General features: G+C 38.7%; 1 protein-coding gene across 1 annotated transcript in view; it reads right to left on the bottom strand.

Annotated features, from left to right (window-relative positions):
• The window catches only part of ZFYVE28 (zinc finger FYVE-type containing 28), a 2,243,904-nt gene that overhangs the window by 382,884 nt on the left and 1,839,442 nt on the right, over positions 1-21,578 (bottom strand). Inside the window, exon 12 of the mRNA XM_044062894.1 lies at positions 12,075-12,179. Within this exon, the coding sequence (XP_043918829.1) occupies positions 12,075-12,179 (105 nt within the window). The remainder of the gene's footprint in view (positions 1-12,074; positions 12,180-21,578) is intronic.

Raw genomic sequence — 21,578 nt, 5'->3', positions numbered from 1 at the left:
CAGCTGGAGGACCAAAAAGGAATTCCTTGCCCAATGGGCATCCAGTAATTCAACATTTACCTGATCTGACAGGGGCTGGGTCCTGAGCCATGCATGTCTGTCGATCATTGAACCTGCGGAAACCACTCTGCAAGAAGCACCAAAGACTTTATAGCCACATTTTAAGAAGCATCTAGAGACTTGCAAAGCTTCTATGGTTATCTCCTGAATTTCCTTGGATAAAGTCCTAGCTGCAACAGTCTCTACCACAGCTAGCATTTTGTCTTTAAGAGATTCAAGGTACTTCAGCATATAGAATTGACAATTCAAAGCTCTCATTGCCAGGGTGGTAGAGGCATAAGCTTTCTTCCTAAATCTATCTAATAATTTGCTTTCCCTGTCATTAGGCAAAGGCCATCTTCTTGGTCCTTTAGATACACATTTAGTGGATTCAGTGGAGACACAACAGAAGGATCAGCCTTTGGATTTTTAGAGGTGCTTATGAGTTTCAATCACTCTATATAACCTGTCTTGTTCCCTTAGAGTAGAGGGCCAGGGGATAGAGCTATGTCTTCGAAGATGGGAAGTGATGGAAGAGGTAAGGGAGGGAGGAGTGGTCTGGGTGAAAGTAAACTTATTAGAGTTCCCTGCAATGGGCTTGGGCTTGGGCTTGGGAGAACTGCTTAATTTCCCAACTGAAAACCTCCTTCATTCTATGCAGGGTAATCCCATAGGACATATGCTTGGGGGTGTAAGAGTGTGTCATCTGAGTCTGAATCTGGGTAATTTTGAGGTGGTACGTGTCTACAGCAAGACATTTTTTCTCTCATATACAGAGCTACAGGAATCTTCCTCTTCCTGAAAAACATCTGTGCTCCTTTCAGACATAGAGGCCTCAGAGGTGGATGACTGAGATGGCTCTCTGGATTTCATAAAAGCCATAAACTCCTGTGCTATTTTAAGGAGATCTTGGCCTCTGGTCTGAACAGAGGTGGTTGGAGGTGGTGGCAAAGCAAATTAAGTGATTCATGTTGGTTTGGTTGTATGTTTTGGAGAGGTGACTGCAGGATGCCATGTTTGACAGCAACTTTGGTAGTCAGGCTAGATATGAAGTCTCCCTCGAGAGATACATAATGGACGTCAGAAGCTGAGGCCTGCCGAGCAACCTCAGATCAGACTGACATGTGAACCACAGTGGCATTTAATGGTAGGACAGAAACTATGGCAGCTTTCTGAGGGGTCATACCAGATGGTTCAGGCCTAAAAGTTGCTAGAGTAGGGGGGCTGCAAAGGCACCTCACCTACATCATCAGTCAATTTAAGAGAGGTAGCTGGAGCTTTTTTTGGAAGCATCAGTGTCCTTAGCCTTTTTGTCTTTCCCTTTTTTTAGGATTACTCCAATGGATGCAGGAGTCTGCCAAGGCCCTGGAGTAGCAGTGGATTCTGATGCCACTGAGGAAGTCAAAGAAGATAACTCCATATGTGTGGCAAGTACCTCGGCTCTACATTCGAGTTTTGCTACAGCCAAGGCAGAGATGTTGTGCTGAGGCCCCAAACAGAACAGACAAAATTAGTGAAAATCTTTATGTGGAATTTGCTTCCCATACTGCAAGCAATTAACATTTCTTAGCATTAAATTAGTAAAGAAATTTCCCCAAAAGGGTACTGATCAGACTGGAAGAAAAAGTAGGATCTCTGGAAACATCAGCTGACCAACAGACTATGAGCATATTGAATACACATGAAGCACACTGGATGACACAGCTAGAAAGAACTGAAGATGGAGCCAATGGACACCCTTCTTATACCCTGACATCAAAATGTTGGTTGGTCAGGGATGATGCAAAGACTCTAAAAATCGGGCCAGTCACTGGCTTCTGTATGGCAGAAGACCCAAAATCAGTACTGCAACATTGACTAAGAAGAACATCATTCCAAAACAGTTGGGAACTATGTCTATTAGGACTAGAAACAAATCAGGGAACAAATGGAAGGAAAAGAAGAGATAGTAGTCATTTGGGAGGAGGAGTTAAGATAGGTAAATGCTAGCAACTGTATGGCAGAATCAGAGACAAAGTGCAGGATCTGGGAATTAATAATGTTAACACCTTGAAGAAAATAATAAAGGAAGTAAAACTAAAAGGGTACAGTAAAATGGCAACAAGTAGGTGAAAGATGGGCATTAGGATGTCATTAGACCCAGAGAGCAGGGCAAAAAATATACAGGAAATGGGAACAGGAAAAGAGACCACCACAAAAAAGGGAGGGGAAAATAGCCCAGGAGACAGAAGAAAATGGAAGTTAGGAAAAGATACAACAGGAGAAAAACGCAGACAGAGTGTCAGGAAACACAAAAGGGGCAGATAAAGGGATCAGGAAATGCATCAATTATGGAGGAGAGGGAAGGGAAATCACAAAAAAGAAGATCTGATTTGCAGGGGAAAAATGTAAAAGTGTGTCTTTTGAGTTATTAAGTTTTCCTAGATTTTTTCATGCTTAGGACTATTGCAATGAAAATAAAGAAATGTGTGTATACTTATATGTAAAGGTGTAAGAATTAAAAATACATAAAAGAAAGTACTGTAAGTGGTTCCATCTTGGAACCATTGGCAGACACTACTGTCTGAAGGATGGCTTTGTGGTGTATTTGTTAATTTTGGGAATGCCAAGAAAGTTGGAATAATTAGCTTGTTTACTAAAAGACAATTATAGATTTCCAAAGAAAGCCTATTACTGAGACAAGTTCTAACACACTATCAATACTATAAATGAATAAAGTTAACCCGGTCACCAAAACGATAAACAACCTTGAAATGAAACAGTATGATGACCCAGAAGGTAAAACAATAAAGCATTGACCGAAGCTGCTACAGGAAACACAAGTTTAATCCACAAGCCACAAACAGTTCACATAAACGCCTCCAAATACACAGTACATTTTCATTTCTCCTACTTCATCAGATGTAGGCTGTTTCCAAAGCTAACACCTTTTATAAAGCACATTATTTCAATTAGCAAATCACCTTTGCTGAGCAATCAACTTGTAATTAAAAAAAGTGCTTTTGTGCTTTTAACCTGATGTTAACATTTTATGTTTAACATGATAAAAATTTAAAGATGCGTGCCAATACATTACTAACTCACATAATCTTTTTATAAATAACCATTCACTTTTAAAACTGTGTTCAATTTTGGTAAAATGCATGAATGAATTAAAAAATAAATAAGTAAAAATGAAATGATGAAACTTTCCTTTGATGAAAGAAATACTTCTGCAAAAACTAATCCATTTAGCACCATCTAGTGGCCAAACAAAGATTTTGCAAGGAACAACAAAATATCAAAGGGGATATTTTGTTGTTCCTTGCAAAATCTTTGTTTGGCCACTAGATGGTGCTAAATGGATTAGTTTTTGCAGAAGTATTTCTTTCTTCAAAGGAAAGTTTCATTTCATTTTTACTTATTTATTTTTTAATTCATTCATGCATTTTACCAAAATTGAACACAGTTTTAAAAGTGAATGGTTATTTATAAAAATATTATGTGATTTAGTAATGTATTGGCTGGCACACATCTTTACATTTTTATCATGTTAAACATAAAATATTAAAATCAAGTTAAAAGCACAAAAGTACAAAAGCACTTTTTTTAATTACAAGTTGATTGCTCAGCAAAGGTGATTTGCTAATTGAAATAATGTGCTTTATAAAAGGTGTTAGCTTTGGAAACAGCCCACATCTGATGAAATAGGAAAAACGAAAACGTACTGTGTATTTGGAGGCGTTTATGTGAATTGTTTGTGGCTTGTGGATTAAACTTGTGTTTCCTGTGGCAGCTTCGGTCTGTGCTTTATTGTTTTACCTTCTGGGTCATCATACTGTTTCATTTCAACACTATCAATACTGCTGTAAGCCTGACCGATATAAAATGCAATTTCCTTGTGAAAATGAGCATCATTCAGAATGCTTTCAATTTCACTAACAATCATCTCATTAGCACAATTCTCCCTCCCTTGTCAGCTTTCACAATTTATAAATTTAAAATCAATCAATAAGCATGTCAATCCTCTCTTTTCATCCAGAGTCAAACTGAGAAACTTATTTACTGGTGGTCTCTCCAAAAATGTTCCTAATGCCTTTTTCACAGGCCTTCCCAAATCCCAAAACATCCTGACTCAGGAGTATATTATACATTTTTTATATTTTCACTTCTGAATTAATAAGAAATTATAAAATAAACAATTCAAGTGGTTTCCATTAAAAAAAAGATTAATCTCAGTTGTGTGTGGTCTAATTTGTCTGTCCTCTTTGAAGGGACAAACCTGAACACCTTACTGAGAACATCACTTTCTGCTTCTGAAAAGATACAGGCACCTAAATTTCAAATACTGAATATAGTAATCTTTTTTACTGTCTTGTTTACATTACCTTTGCAAATGGTGCTGACAACATATGCATCAACATTTTTTAACATTTGAAAATGAAGCAGTAAAGAGTTGACCAGGACTAGTTTTACTGATGCTAAACTTCAGAATAAGAAGCAGCAATGGGTTTTGGTTTGTACTCAGAATCAGACGTATCCAAAATTAATGAATTAATGGTCTTTACTGTTACAGATATTCCATATTTGATGCATACAAGTAGGGGAAAATCTAATAATGAAAGACATCCTCATTAAGTTTCTGTTTATGTGCATTTCTTCCCTTGTTGGCTAAACTTTCACAGTGCCGCAGTTGGAAAGAGGGTGGGAGTTATGTCTACTCCCATTTCTAGCGGTGCTCTCACCCAATGAAAATTTCACAAGCTGACTTGGTTGCTTCCAACTTGCAAGTTGCTATACCTTGCACTGGATATATTGCACCATTTTGATATTCCTTAAGATCCCTGTTGAATTCATCACATTTATGTTTAAAGGTGTCAGCATCCAGTCAATCAAGTCTCATGAAAATATCACTGTACTTTGAATAGCTGAAAATGCTTAATGGTTACTTTATTACGAGTATCTACTGTTACATTTAATTATCCTCTGCAAAAGCTGAAAGAGCATGCTACGTATCAACTCTATCAAGTTCTTCATACAACAGAAAATCCTCAACAAACGGAAAGGTCAATTTATTGAAAACACAAAATACAGCGTTTTCGCGTCCTGTATCAGGAAGCTTCATCAGAGATGTAAAATAGCACGAGACAGCGCTTTAAATAACAAATACCAGAAGCGCACTACACTAATTACCTAAATTTACAAATAGAAACATTTGCTTCAAATAAAAATAAAAATAAAACATTCCAGAATAAAATATTAAAATAAGGTAAAACATAGTGTATATATTAACAATATGCACTGTTGATGTTTACGTACATGGTATTTGTTATTTAAAGCGCTGTCTCGCGCTATTTTACATCTCTGATGAAGCTCCCTGATACAGGGCGCTGTATTTTGTGTTTTCAATAAATTCGGCGTTAAGTGAGCGAGTGGTTGAGAATTTTCTGTTGTCACCAGTTTGTGCTCCTTTGTTTTTTCGGGAAGTTTGTGCTTTGTTCTACAACACATGGAGAGTCCTGCCACACCGGTTGTGTTTGGTCAACCAACCGCTGAGACGATTGAAGTCTCTACCTTGCTTGTACAGCTTATGCAAAAAATTGAAACTCTTAATAGCCGCTTCCAACTGTTGGAAGACGCATACGCTGAGCACAGGAGGAGTAACACGAATAATCAATCTAGCTGTGTACTACCTGCCATTTCGCTTATAGGCACTCAAGACTCTATACCGCCAGGGCAGTTGGTGAGAGCAACTAGCTCCGATAATAGAAACGGTACTGGCTTTGGAGCCAGTTCACAAAACCGAACGGGCGATAATCCCGCAGTACACAACGAGGCACTTATTGGCGAGAGGACAGTATCAGACTGGATAAATAACACAGGTGACTTTTTCTTGTTTAACAAATTGAATATTGACTCTTCGTCGGTGCGGATTATTGATCTGGTGGCTGAGCCAGCAACTTCTTTAACTGATAAACTGAAGACACTTGATACTAAAACTTTGAAATTGCGTAAATTACAACTGGAGGTGTCTTATTTTAGACAATGTATTTCTGACGGTATTGTTCCAAAAGGCTTGAGATCGAATTTCTCTCCGTCAAGCATCATTAACACTAATGTTTTTTTATTAGAATTAAAAAACTTGTTTCAGATCCAGGGTACACAGCTGATGGAGTTGCTTGTTAAACATTATGAGGGGATGGTTAAATGTTTAACTGATGAAATATGCCTATTGGATGCTGAAATTAAAAATGATGTGGCGTTTGGACAGATTAAATTTGACCATTCACGTATTTTCTCAAGCATAGACACTTATATGATTAAACTTAAGGTCAACAAATCTAAGAAGTTGTATAGGGACAGGCTTTCTTATTCAAAAGACAATGCATTTCCCAATCTAAAAGTTAAGATAACCAATAACAGTGAAGACAGATCAGAGCAAATAGATGAAGAAGATTTAGAAGGGCAAGTTATTGGTGGAAATGCTTCTGTAAATACACGTGTGGAGCAACCTCTTCGAAGAAGCAATAGGAATGCAAATAGGAGACAAAACACAGGGTCTAACACGAATTTAGAAAATTCTGGGCCCTCTAATGAATTTAATGGGAATAATTCTAATGAACATGGTAATAATTTTTTAGGGAACAAGAACAAACAGAAACAATACAGGGGGAACAGGAATTGGAAATAGTTAGTTATGATATCTGTGACAGATTTCCAGGTCACCCTAAAATTGTTTCAAACAAGAAAGGTGATTTCTTAATTTATAACTTTTCAAGTTTGTACTTGGAACCTGAATTGGTCGAGTTATTGGCACTTGGGAACACGTTTGTACCTTCTAAGAAATGTGATGTAGCTAAGGTACTTTTGGACCTTAAATGTTACATAAGAAAATTAAATTTGAAACTACTGTTTAGTGGTACCGAATTCCTTTGTGAAAATAGGTTAAGACTTTCAAGCGTCTTTAATCCACCATTGCATTTGACACTCAAAATATTCGAGCACATGTGCGAATTGGATATTAGGCACATGGTTGGCTCAAGTAAAACCAATTTCAACAAATTCAACATCACCAAGGAACAACTTTTAGCCCTACGCTCTTTACGTTTTGCGGATGTTAGGGTTATAAAACCTGATAAGGGTGGTGGCTTGGCCATTTTTGAGAAAAAAGATTACTGTGAACGTATGCTGAAGGTTTTACATTCTACGTCTTATAACAAATCTTCTACCAATGAGATGAACACTAGTTCAAAAAGAACTAGGGGCTATTTCCGTGACCTCTATATTAATGGTAGAATTGACGAAGACACCTTCAAGTATATTGATATCCTATATCCCAGAATTCCAGTTATGTTTGGAATCCCCAAGGTTCATAAGAACCTTGGGGATCCTCCAATGAGAGCTCTGATTGATGGGCGGGCCTCAGTGACTTACCCTTGTTCTAAGTACATTGACTCACTCCTTAGAAAATATGTTGATCAAGTGCCAACCATCTGTAAAGATTCGTGGTCTTTTCTTACTGACATTAACAATTTTGGGGAAGTTCATGAGAACAACTTTTTAACAATAGATGTTGTAGATTTATATACATCTATACCCCATTTGGAGGCCTGTGAGTGGATCGAGCTTCTTCTTATAGAGCTCGGTGCCTCTTCTAATGAGATTGATAATATCACAGAAATTTTGGACATAATTTTGACATCCAATTTTTTCATTTTTGAAAATGAGGTCTACATCCAAAAACAAGGTGTGGCCATGGGCTCCCCTTGTGGAGCAGCCGTGGCCAATTTAGTTATGGCTTTTTGGGAGAGGAAGTATGTGCTTAGTAATGTGGAGTGGTCCAACAAAATCTCCTATTACACCCGCTTCCTGGATGATATTTTCCTATTGTTTAAAGGGGATTCCAGTGAAGCAGATAATTTTGTAGCCTTTTTAAATAGTACAACTCCCTTCCTGAAATTTACTTATAACTTTAACACGGAAGTTATTAATTATTTGGATGTTAAATTGTCAAAAAATGGCCAAAATAACTTGTTCAATTCTGTCATTTATAGAAAAGACACTTATATTAATTCATTTCTTCACTTCTCCAGCTCCCACCCAATGAGACAAAAAAGAGTGATTGTCAAGGGACAGCTTGTAAGAGCTGTCCGTATGTGTAGTGAGCTTGAGGACTTCCTTGGTGAATGTAAATACTTGAGAGGTTTATTTTCAAACAGAGGCTATCCAAACACCCTGATTGATGATTTGATAGGTGAAGTTGGTCATAAAAGATCTAGCGGCTTTTATAAACCTCTATTGTCGTCCACACAATCTGTTTCCTCTGAAAGAATGCCACCTACTGAAAATGTGGGAACCAGCTTGATCAGCATGGTAGATGAACCTACCAGGGTGGTGTTGTGTAGCTTTATTACAACATTTAATATGGATTCGGGTTGTGTAAGTGACATCCTGTTCAAGAATTGGTCTGTTATTACTAATAACAGTAGTTTACTTGAAAAACTTGGGGAAAAACCACATATCGTCTTTAGGCGAGGGCAAAATATTAAAGATCTGTTACAAGCTAGTATGGTAGATAGTTCTACATCTAGAACCAAGGGGTCTTTTGCATGTGGTTTTTGTAAATATTGTATATACATTAAAACAGGTGGCTTTTGTTCAGTAGTTAATAACAACAGAAAATATCCCATCACCTACAGAATTGACTGTAATACTAAGTCTATTATCTATATAGCGTACTGTGCATGCTGTCCTGCCTTCTATATCGGTAAGACCGATAGAAGGTTTAAGGACAGAATATACCAGCACATTTACGCTATTAGAACTGGAAACAATGAGAATGCATTGGCCAAGCATGTTGGTCTATGCCCTGGCCACTCGTTTCTATTTATGGGTGTTGACCACCTACCTGTATCTTATAGAGGTGGACCACTTTCTTTGAACCTGGAGGTACGTGAACTGTTATGGCAACTCAAAATGAATGCTTTCAGTACCCCAGGTTTAAATGAAAGTTGTAATATTACACCCTTTTTGAAACTTAAATCACATATGCGTTGACACCTTGATGTCAATTCTTGCTCTGTATTTTGGACTAGCGTTCCAACATTCTTAGCCTTTTGAGGTGGTATTTTTCATAAGAGTATTAGTTTAATGTGTTTCACAAGGTTATAGAATTTTTATTAATAAAGATATATATAAAAATTCTTTGTTTCTCAGGGCATTATAGTAGCGACTTGTTGTCTGCTCATCAACAGACTACATTCATTTTTGATGAATTCTTAGATGATCATCTTGCTCTGACAGAGTGTTATATTTACAGTGGATTTTAACAAAATACAAAGTATATTGTTGGTTTTATACTGTTATTGTATCCACTTATTCAGTGTTTTCTGGGTTGCTCACGTATAACAGCTTGTTGATCCTCCATCAACAGTGCATATTGTTAATATATACACTATGTTTTACCTTATTTTAATATTTTATTCTGGAATGTTTTATTTTTATTTGAAGCAAATGTTTTTATTTGTAAATTTAGGTAATTAGTGTAGTGCGTTTTACGTACATGGTATTTGTTATTTAAAGCGCTGTCTCGCGCTATTTTACATCTCTGATGAAGCTTCCTGATACAGGGCAGCTGTATTTTGTGTTTTCAATAAATTCGAGCGTTAAGTGAACGAGTGGCTGGCCTTTTCCGTTTGTTGAGGATTTTCTGTTGTCACCAGTTTGTGCTCCTTTGTTTTTTCGGGAAGTTCTTCATACAAGAGTGAGTTAGGTTTGGTGTCATTTGGAAATTTGATGATACACAATCCCTTAAGGGTAAAGTTTACCTTTATGATTTGAATCAAAAAATGTTCCCACTGTAAAGCTTCTCAGTTTCTTTTTTAAAAAGTCTTTGATTTCTTTTTTTTATGGTAATTTTAGGATTCAGTGTAGAAGATGAGTTTCTTACATGAGTTTTGAAGTCTGCTTTAAGTGCAACAAGTGTCTGGTGAACAACATAATTCACTGGATCTGTATGCACACTGTCACCTGGGGGATTCCTGGAAGACTGCAAAGGATTATGTGGGACAATATTCATATTCATCATTCTCATTAGCAGATATAAAAGACATCTTGGGAAGTGGTGAAACGGACTATGTGTTAACGATTAACTGCCTTATGCTACCAGAAACATTGCTTGATGCATGAGAAGTGCTAGCATCTATTGAAGCAAGTGCATCTGCTAATTTCTCAGGAGTTAAAATGACATTTTGTACAGAAGGCGTTGGGCCACATTAAGACAGACTTGCCACCGAGACTCCTCAAAGCCAGACAAAATCAAATGGTGATGTTTTTTTAAAAAATGGCAGGAAAAGCATCATCCATAGGAGAATCACCAGTCTTATGGAACAGGTCTTGCAAGTCCATGAAAAAAAAATAAAAATAAATAGGTTCCTGACCCAGAGACTCCCCAGACTCTGGAATAGATTGCCCATACATGTCAAGCAGAGTGCCTCTTTGGCTCTCTTCAAAAGGAACCTTGACGATTGGATGGGAGAAAGGAAATTCACCCCAGGGATCACGTCAGTCGCCCTGCTAGACAGGGGTCCAGGGAAGTAAATAGTGTGAGAAGAAATAGCCAGGGAATTGTTATGGCTAAGCTTGTATAGGCCCTAGGGCTGATAGTACCAACCTATGAAAAAAAATCACTCAACAGTCCCTTAAATCCTGAGTACACAAACTCCAGAAAACAAAGGAAATGGAATCCACAATCACTCGACTAAAATTAAGCACTTCTATCTTAATTACCAAAAAGACTATCAGAATAAACAAACTTCAGAAAAATCTATTTAAATAGCTCTGCAAAACAATCACATGGCACTCATAAACCATCAAATGTCATATCACTTGGTTGTAAGACTAAAACAGTTAAAATTATGCATCTCTCCATTTTAAAATGTATTTACTATTAATGGTGTCATTTAAACCAGGTGAATGTTTGGCTCAGTCTCAATTGCCAACATTCTTGTATTTATAGGTTCATACTAAGCTAACTGGCCCTGTGAGCCATTTTAAGCATAGCCAATTACCCCAGGTAAGAATCAAACCCTGACCTTTGTGTTTGTAAGGTAAAACACCTTAATCATTATGCTACCCTCCCACCCTGATTTATAACTTAGTGTCTCACTGATGACTTGAGAATCTTGAATCTCTGGGTTTCTGACATGGAATATTTTCAGCTTCAAAAATTCATCAGCTTTGTAGATGAAAGGTGCTATAACTCCAAAAAGGAACACTTGCAGTGCTTCTTAAGAGAAGACACACTAAAAGAGACAGAACCCAGCAACCAAAATGTGAAGTTACCACATACTCTTGGTGCCTTAAAACATTTTTAGTGGTCCACTTTTAATTTCTGATAATGACTACACTTGGCACAACATAACAGCAATGACTCTGTGGGAAAAGTCTTTACAACACACAAAAATTCTTCATTTCAAGTCTTTTTTAATTTGACAAATGTTTCAGCTTATTTTGAAGAATGTTTTATTAAACACGCAAAAATCATAAATGAAAACAATGGCATGTTTTTGTTAACCCTGCTAGAAAGCATCCAAATGTCGTAAGCCACTTGGCTTCTCTAGCAAAAAAAGTGATTTGCAATCAAAACAGTGTTATCCACTTTTCTGATACTAGGAATAACCACAGCAACACAATTATGGTGGTGATGACAGTGAAAGCAGTGTTAATTACTTGGAGATCTATTACTGCAGCACTAGCTGTCAAGTGGAAGTAGTACATACTGAATGTCTGCTTTAAAGATCAGATTAGTTATACAGCACATTAAAACATGTAGACATTTCTTGCAGCAGCAAGCAATTTAACATAAAATTCAAACATGTATAGAAGTAATGGCTTTCTAGTCTGTAATATAATACAACTGGAATTTTTAGTAAATTATACTTTACAATCTGCAGACATGGAAAAACAGTTGGATAAAACAAGTTTGCGGATAATCATTAGAATGCATCTCAGTATTTACATGTCCTGGATCACAAGGAAAAAAGTGATTACATTACCTTCAAATTCGCCTTCTCTTGTCTTTGAGGTAATTTCTGAAGTAGAACTACTTTCTTGACACAATGCACAATCTTCCAGTGCTGCACTCTTCAGTCCCTGCCCAACTGTGAAAAAAAATGAATGCACCTTTCCACAGAATTAAAACCATTACAACATAAATGGCAAAGTACATATGTAATGCATTCTGACTTGAAACACCTATTCAACCATATTAGTCAAAGTAGTAAACCAAAATGTTAACAGTTGTACCTATTTTTACATAAAAATACTAAAATCCGAGTCTCAGGACCAGAAAATAATTCATTAGTAGCTTTTCTACCACAGTGTACTTAATCATATAAACAGAACTGTATGCATGTCTGCACAGACGTATACACATTCTTTTAAAAAAAAAAACTTAAACACAGTCAATACTGACAATGAGACGATCAAAATAAGGTTGGTGTGCCAATAAGCGTCAGCCAAGGATATGGAAGGAAGAGTGCCTGTCATTCAGCTCCCCCATCCTGTGGGTGCATCACTGCCTGCACAACATCTGGTAGAGAAAAGGGACCTCACTAATTGTAACCTGAAAGAAAGGGAAGTGACAGACTTCTGAGCAGAAGAAATAATGCTAGACACACACTGATCTCTGACATCACTGCATGCCACTACATTTTTAAGAGCTCCAGCCCTCATTAATAACCGCTTTTAGCACCCAACCTCCTCTTTGCATGTTTGTAGTCACTCCTCAGCTCAAACGAGAGGGTTGCCACAGTCATATCCAATTTTACAGCATCTGTACTTAAGTAGAAAAGCCCACTGCTGCTGCCACAAATATAATGGTACATTCAGGAATAAATCTCCAAGGTGGAACTCCTGTATTCATAAACTGTATAACAAAACAAAAAGAAAATAAAGAAGAAAATGTAAGCAATCCCTATCCCCTGACCTCAAGATCATACTGAAATGGGAGTAAGGAATTTAAGAGCACTATTAGAAAATGTAAAGCACAGTGTGAACTTACAACTGCAACAGACAGTGTATAGCCAGGGTGGGACAAAGGGGGAAGGTGCTCCAGGTGCAAAGTGTTAGGGGACGTGATCAGCCAAAGCTGCAGGACTTTACTGTATTACCAGCATTTGAATGCTGGTATTGCACTGCTATGGTCAGAATTGAAGCTCATGTATGGCAAGCATAAAATCTATGATTCACATGGATGGGAAGCCTATTACAGACAATGGAGATTCACTGCGATACATACCTGTCCCTTCAATATGTCCTATTTAGGTCACAAGCAACATTTTACTCCTTTGATCTAGTACATTTTGCAAATATACAAAAGGTCCATCAGAGCAGGATCCAAGGATAAGTGCATGTCTCGGCAGTCTGTAGGAAACACAGTACAGAGACGGGGCCTTCAGGTGATCAGGTGATCTGCAGAGAACATTGTGTTTACACCTTGCATTCTTCTTGTGAGAAACCCTCTGTGGATGTTCCACCTGCTGCATGTGCTTGGTCGGGTACATACCGAAGGCAGATGCGTCTGATGATGGCTGAGTATAGTGGCACAATGATTCCCTGGATCTAGATGCCACGCCCTTAGTTATAAGTTGATTGACACAGAATGCTATTCTTACAATCTTAGATGCATGATGGATGAAAGCCAGGTTACTAAGTACACTAGTCTCCAAATCTCTGACTACTGTGTCTACCGTTAGAGGCGTTTTATCAATGAGGTACTTTCCCTAGGTGGTCAACTTTCCAAAAGGTACCATTATGCATTTCTTGGTATTGAGTTTTAAGCCATGGTTTTGGCACAAGTCATTTGTCTGTGTTGGACCTTCCTCTAAGATTGTTAGTACCTTTGGGGGGGGGGGGGGGTTTCTATGATTGTTCGTAGATTGCAATCTGCAAATTTGGTAAGCCAGAGGGTCTTGACTTCCAAACTTATTCCCAGCCTATGGAATAAGTTACCACTGCAGGTTAGCAAAGTACTGTTTTGTCTGCCTTTAAGGTTAGTCTTGACAATTAGATGGGAAGAGACAAATTTTCACCAAGATTACGATGTATAGCCCTTTTAGATTTGGGAGTGAACTATTATATGCAAGAACTTTAAGTGTGTCGACTTAAAGGTGTACATATTATTAGGCATCTTACAGTTTCCGTTACTGCTTGCCTAGCACTCTTCCTATGTAACGTCAAGATACAACTCCCTGGGTTCAAAACTGCTTTAGTTTCACAGGGGTTAAGTTTTAAATGTCTAAGTGGTAACCTGTGTTACAATTTAAGAATTCCATCTTGTATGACAGAATTTAGTTGCTTGCCTAGTTTTCATTAGACAGCACTTCATTAACTGCATACAATGTGACTGAGACTTGCCCACAGCTGAATGGCAAGTAGTATACAAAAGCAGAACATTTAAAATCAACCCTCATAGATTTATAACTAGATAAGGTAGTTTTGCAATCTCCTTTTTTGGCCCAAGAGGTAGTTTACAGTTTTTCAACATACTCTATAGAGCTGTTGCCTAACACATATGGTAGAATGTGAATACAAGTTTCTTTTGTCCTAATTAACAATAATTATTTTACACAGGTTTATGAAAGCACCGTAGTGATGTTGAAGCTTTTTGTTTTTTTAGATATGGGTGAAAAGATTATTATTTTATGTTATATTTAATATGCATCTGTCTCTTTTAAATATATTTATATGTGTATTTTCTACACTGCAACCTACAGTACAGACTAATTCTAAATACTAGGCATCCCTGAATATGTAACTGAACATATTGTATAAGATCATTTTTTTTCTGATATACCAAAGACTGTTGAAATGCAGCTTACGCAGATACAAGGTTCATGCTAATGTGATAAAGCACAAGACAAATGGCAAAAGGAAATGAGAGTGGACACCAGAAAATTCCATTTGCCTGGCAACAGAGAAAAAAAAATGAGAAGAACTTTTATATATGCTTTACTGGAAATGGCTATGCATCTCATTGAGTATATTTTAGTTTACGTGATAGGAAGAGCTTAGACTGTATTAAATACACTGCTTCCTTGCTTTTACACTGAGACCATTAGATCTTGTATTCTATGGCAGCCAGACAGAAACTGCCTTATGAAAATAAGCTTGCATTTCCCATGACCATATCAGTCTTCACAAGCATTTGTTTAAACTGAAGGACTTTCCTGAGAAAGAGATGTTAGCATCCATGTAGTTCATGGTGACATCAAAAAAATCTCTCGGAAGTCTAACAACAAAATGCAGGAGAAGAACAAAGCAACTGAAATACACACAAAAAAGCAGTCCATAATCTAAACAAACCTGATGGACTTTGTTGTATAAGCAACTTTTGATGACATGCACTGATCCTTGTTTGAACTTCAGATGATTTATGCTTGCTAAGGAATTTTCATCTTCATTAAACAGCATGGACATTGATTTCTACATTAAATTTAATAAAGGATTATAAACTCTATAAGGTAATGAAATGACTACATGAATGATTTTGCTGTACTGTTATAAGTTTTACTAGTTTATTCATTAACTGTTAAGCTGCATGACAGGATTCTGTGATATGAAATAGTTTACTGGTAACATTAGAAAAAATGACCAAATGCTTTTAACCATCATTCAAGTGGTTACACTGTGATGCATGGAAATGTAAAGTTAATGAATGACATCTGCATACAGGTTGTAACTAAATAATAAGCTTTCATAGGAAATGACTGAAATAAGAACTGTCACAGCTTAAGATAACATAGCTGCTAGCTTAACAAGGATAGGAAACAGTAGTATGAACTGCTCATTTATTCTGAGCTTCCTTGTACCTGGCTTGGACACCTATGAATACAAGACTCGGATTGCTTCTAAAACCATCAGGACCTATAAAGCTGATTTGTTGTACATGCCCTGTTTCAGTGCTATTTAACAGTTCTCTTCTGTGCTGCATTTATTGATCAGGTTGAATTTATCACTGTTTTCAGCCTGCACTTGTTAAAAAAAAAAAACCTCCATCTGTTTGTTACTGTACCACTCTTAGGTTGTTTTAACAGTATAATGTTTCCTAACCTCCTCTGATACTGCAAAAGCTGTTCTGCGTTTGCCAGAGTTCTGTTGAGTCTACAGTTCCCCATGCTTGCATATAAGCAAACTTTTCCAGTTTAAAAACTTCTATATAAAACTCTCTCCACAGTCTCTCACTGTTCACAGCTGCTCGAAGAGCTGCCAGTTTGTGCAGAAGGCGTTACCACTACAGGTCATATAATAATATACTACTACACACACTCACTTTGACCTTTAAGTGACTCTCCCCTATTCCTTCCCATTTAGAAACTGGTCTTCCTTGCCTTACATAGCATAGGCTAGATTCAGACCTGCTGAATCTAGACTGTTTGGTATCACTCTGCTCTTAAACCAGCCACCTTACATTAAGAGGGCCTCCCTGCACACTTGAGGCAGAAGTATGTAGCCCAGGACCCATCCCAGTTGGAGACTGCTGAAGAAAGGCTCAGGTTGGGGCTCTCCCTTGGTAGTTCTGTTAAAAAACTGTTTAAATTCACCTAAATATAAGCCTCACATTTGCTTGTTGCTGCACACCTACCAAGCAACAGGGTTTAGCAGTGCAATGTATAGATACAAACACCTGGGAACATTATTTTTCCCTACAGACCTTCCAGTAGAACCTCCTGAAACTTCTCTGCTGAGCAAAGGGCAAATTAGCTGCACTCTAAGCAGTGTTCTCACACTTATCATCCGCAACCTACTATATTCCTACTACCTTTGTTAGTCCATGTCAAACTTGCCCACTAGTTAAACCAAAGTCCTAACAGTTGGCTTAGCGTCCTGTGACAATCCAGGGGGATCTAGTATGTGTCAACCTGGGAGGATATGGTAGACCGACCTTGTTGTTTTACTAGAGATGGTCTACACCTGTCCCTCAAAGCTTTCGGATACTGGCAAAGGCCCTTGCCTCCCCCATACTGCCTTTTTTAGGCAATGTTTAGCTAGCCCACTTCTTTCCCAAATACCACATTCAGAAAAATCCTGCCACAATGGATGGGTAGTTTCCTATCATTTCTCCTGTCAGCTTGAATGATATGAGCACCCTAAGGCAATGTAGCAATTGCTTCATGTATACGGACAACCATTTACCCCTAAAGCAAACTACCACCCTATGTGAGAGATGCAAATTCACTGTGGATTTGGAGTCAATTCTCTCACGTAAAAAAAAACTAGACATCAAACAGGTTATCAGCGCACGTTTCACCTGTCATGCAAACCTCACCTCTCACACAAAATAAGGTCATGACACAAACCCACATATGTAGAAGTACTCACTAAAAGCCTACTAAAAGAACAGAGGCACCCAAACACGCACACACACACACACACACACACACACACACACACACACACACACACACACACACACACACACACACACACACACACAATTAAGCAAAAAGAAACCACTACACATATCAACCCACACACGTCTCAACAAATAATCCCCTAAGGCAAAACACAAATGTCTTGGTCACAGGTGACTCCATAGTGAGACACACAAATGTCCCCCTCCCAAACTGGACAAGGAGAAGGTCACAGTCAGCTGCCAGGATCTGACAAATCACAACTGCACTCAAGTCACTCAACAAGTACCATTATGACTTTGTCATAGTCCATGTTGGAGTGAATGACTTGAGACATACTTCTTTGGATTATATGAAGACAGACATGATGGAACTCACTGATTATGTGTCCCAGACAGGTATGTCCCTAGCCTTAAACAGTATCCTTCCCTTACCAAGAATGATGCCATAATATAAACAAAAACTGACTGACTTCAACAGTTGGCTTAGCTTCCTGTGTCAGTCCAGGGGGATCTAGTATGTGTCAGCCTGGGAGGATATGGAAGACAGACCTTGTTGTTTTACTAGAGATGGTCTACACCTGTCCTCTCTAGGCTTTTGGATACTGGAAAAGGCCCTTGCCTCCCCCATACTGCCTTTTTTAGGTAATGTCAACCAAATTTTCCAACGTAACAAAATCTAATGGAGACAAACTCAGGGTCACGCTACTTAATACTAGCAGGATAAACATGAAACTGCACTTCCTGGAAGCACTCCTCGCCTTGGAGAATGCTGATGTCTGTGCAGTTACTGAGACATTGCTCAAGGCTGCTGAGAGTACCACAGCCATAGAAAACTACAATGCCTTTGCCTTCCACATGATCAGACCTCAAAATGAGCATGAAGGAACCAAAGATGGAGGTGTATCTATCTTCAGTAAAACCAAATACACTTCGAGACTGGTCATGCAGCATGACTCTTTCGAACTACTCCATGTCCAATTAACTACTGGGGAAGTATCATACCACATCCTTGCTAGCTATAAGACCCCCCACCATGAACCAGGATAAGCACACCACTTACCTTGACTTATTGGAATTCCTCACCATACAGCCCAATACCTTAGTCATGGGAAATTTCAATTATCCTTCCATAGCCTGGGGGACATACACGAGCAAAAATATGTTTGCCCAGAGGTTCCTGGATTTTGTTAACACAAATGCTCTGAACAGATAGTCTGCACCCCCACTAGGGGCTCTAATGTTCTGGACACAGTACTCACCAACAAGGGGGGGGGGTCACTATACTGCCTTATGCATGATGCCCTCTCTGGTGGGTCTATGTTAAAAGAACGAATGATCATAATGTCAAGTACAACATACTCGATACATTATGATCAAAAGTTCAAAACCTCAAAACCTTAAAACCCTGAAATAAACAAAATCGAAAGATTTTGTTTGTCCCACACCTTCCCTATACCAACATACAAAACACACACATACAACCAATGCATACAAACCCCTACACACATACATCTTTCAAACACTTACACACATACTTTTAAAACAAAGTCCCTCAACTAAATATACCAACTCCGAGATCGCTGTACATTGGGGAAAGGGCAATTTTCCGGTAATCGCAAAGCGACTTCTTACACAAGCGATTACCGGGAAATTGCCCTTTCCCCAATGTACAGTGATCGCGGAGTTGGTATATTAAACAAAGCAGCCTCTTACCGAGCCATTCCAAAAAGTGTAGCGTGTCCAAGTCACACGCTACACTGACTAGGATGGCTGACCAAAACATTTCGGAACTCCAAATTTTGACATCTGGAGTCTCCGATTAAATGAATGTTCGATCAAAGTTTGTCGGGTATGTAGTACTCGACATTTTGATCATTCGTTCATGTAACATAGACCCTCCCTGGTTAGGTCAGACCACAAATCAGCTTCATTTGAAGTAGCAACTCGAACCCTCCCTGGTTAGGTCAGACCACAAATCAGCTTCATTTGAAGTAGCTACTCGAACCGGGTACCCTCACAGGAACAAAAATTATGAACTTTCCAAAAGCTAACTACAGCCTATTGAGCAATGGTATAAAAATCTTCATACCACTCGCAATCGCAGACATCAGTGATCACTATGCAGAAGTGTATGCAAATGTCTTGTACAAACACTTAAGCGACTGCATAAACTCTGCTGTACCTGACTGGATCAAAATTAGGTGTTCCTGTAAAAACTAGCCACCGTGGTAGACTTCAAGTATAGAGTATATAACAAGAGGAAGAAACTGTTGTCTAAAAGAAAGAGGCATATCCTTTTGCTCAGGAAAAGTTTCCTCCTATGCCTAAACAAAAAAAATAGAAATCCTGTAAAGTCTTCTAAAGCCAATTACGAAACTAAAATCACATCCCTAGCCAAGGATAATCATAAGGCATTTTTTAACTATGTCTGAAGTCTAAAAGGGAATGACCAGGTATGTGTCAAACTGGTTGTTAATGTGATCACTCATACTACACCGGACGTTATCGCCAACCTGCTAGCTGAAAACTTCAGAGCAAACTTCACCCCCCCTATCCCCAACTACCATATCCCAAAGCATACCTGATACCAGCCCTCTGTCTAGTATCTCTAGAGAACAGGTCATCTCTGTGCTCATCAAGGTCAAAAGCATGACCTCAATGGGACCTGATCATATCCCACTTTTTTTACTAAACAACCTAAAACAAGACATAGCCGACCCACTTGGTTTCTCTTCAATCATAGCTTGAGAACTGGCTATGTTCTGGCTGATTGAAGAACAGTAACAGTAATTCCTCTGCACAAAGAGGGGTCATCAATTGACCCTGGGAACTACAGACCCACAAGTCTAACCAGTCTCATATCTACAAAACCATGGAAAGAATTATCATGGACCTTATCAACAAGGACATAAGCGACCTCCACATGTTGGACCCAGCAAAGTTTGACATTGTTAAGGGTAGATCATGCTTATTAAAGCTGGTAGACCTCTTTGAGGATATCATCAAAGCCATGAATGAAGATAAGACAGTGCGCACACAGCCTATTCTCGACCTTGCCAAGGCTTTCGACACAATCCCTCACTCTGGTATCATTGAGACTCTCTCCCAGATGGGGATTAACCCTTATGTTACAAGATGGGTAGTCAATTGACTCACTGACAGAACACACCTTGTCAAAATTGGTGACTCCACCTCCATCAGTAGACCTGTCACCAGTGGAGTACCAAAGGGGTCTGTGCTGGGCCCCTTACTGTTTGGCATCCATTTCTCAGACGTCCAGGCCAAAGTAGACGGCTGCTGGCTCACCAAGTTTGCTGAAGATTACAAACTGGAAGCAATCACTGAGTCCCCCAAGGATGTCAACATATTTCAAGAAGGGCTAACAGAAAATAACTACTGGTGCCAAAGCTACAGTCTAAAACTAAAAGCAAAAAATGGATTATTTCTTTTTACAAAATGGAGTTCCCTACAAATTACAATATTGACAGCACCTCCCTGAGTTCCAACCAAGTGGTGTGAGACTTGGAATACAGGTGGAAAGCAATCTGAACTTCAGCCACCAAGTTGCCATAGTGGTAAGGAAAGCCTTCTACATAATCCACCACAAAAGCAAGGGTATAGCATCCAGGTCAAGGGATGTTATAACTCCACTGTACTTGACTCTCGTCAGACCACTAATAGAGTATAATGCACCCTTTTGTGTGTATGTCACCAGACACCTGCAGCAGCTGGAGAGACCTCAGAGGTTTCTCACTAAGAAAACACAGGGACTCCAAACCAAGATTTATGTGGACAGGCTGAAAGCCCTGTCACTTTACTCTGTATCTTATAGGCCGAGAGTCAACTTGTACCTGGCCTATATGGTAATCTCCAACCCTGCCCTAATGGAACTGCTGCACATCTGCAAGTCAAATGGCACAAGAGTCACTCACTCTAGGGATCTCAACCTAGCCTGTGACATTAACAGAACATGCTGGAGAGACAGTTATGTCTCCCAGAGACTGCCGCTTCTCCAGAATAAAATTCCTATTCACGTAAAACAGAGCTCTTCACAGACCCTATTCAAATGCAGTCTAGGAAACTGGATGGGAGACCACAAATTTGCCCCTGGGGTGGCACCCATGTCCCTCATGGACAGGGGTAG

The sequence above is a fragment of the Protopterus annectens genome, chromosome 2.part1 (assembly GCF_019279795.1).
Source record: "Protopterus annectens isolate FY-2018-M chromosome 2.part1, PAN1.0, whole genome shotgun sequence".
NCBI classification, from domain to species: domain Eukaryota; kingdom Metazoa; phylum Chordata; order Ceratodontiformes; family Protopteridae; genus Protopterus; species Protopterus annectens.
This window is presented reverse-complemented; position numbering and strand designations above follow the sequence as displayed.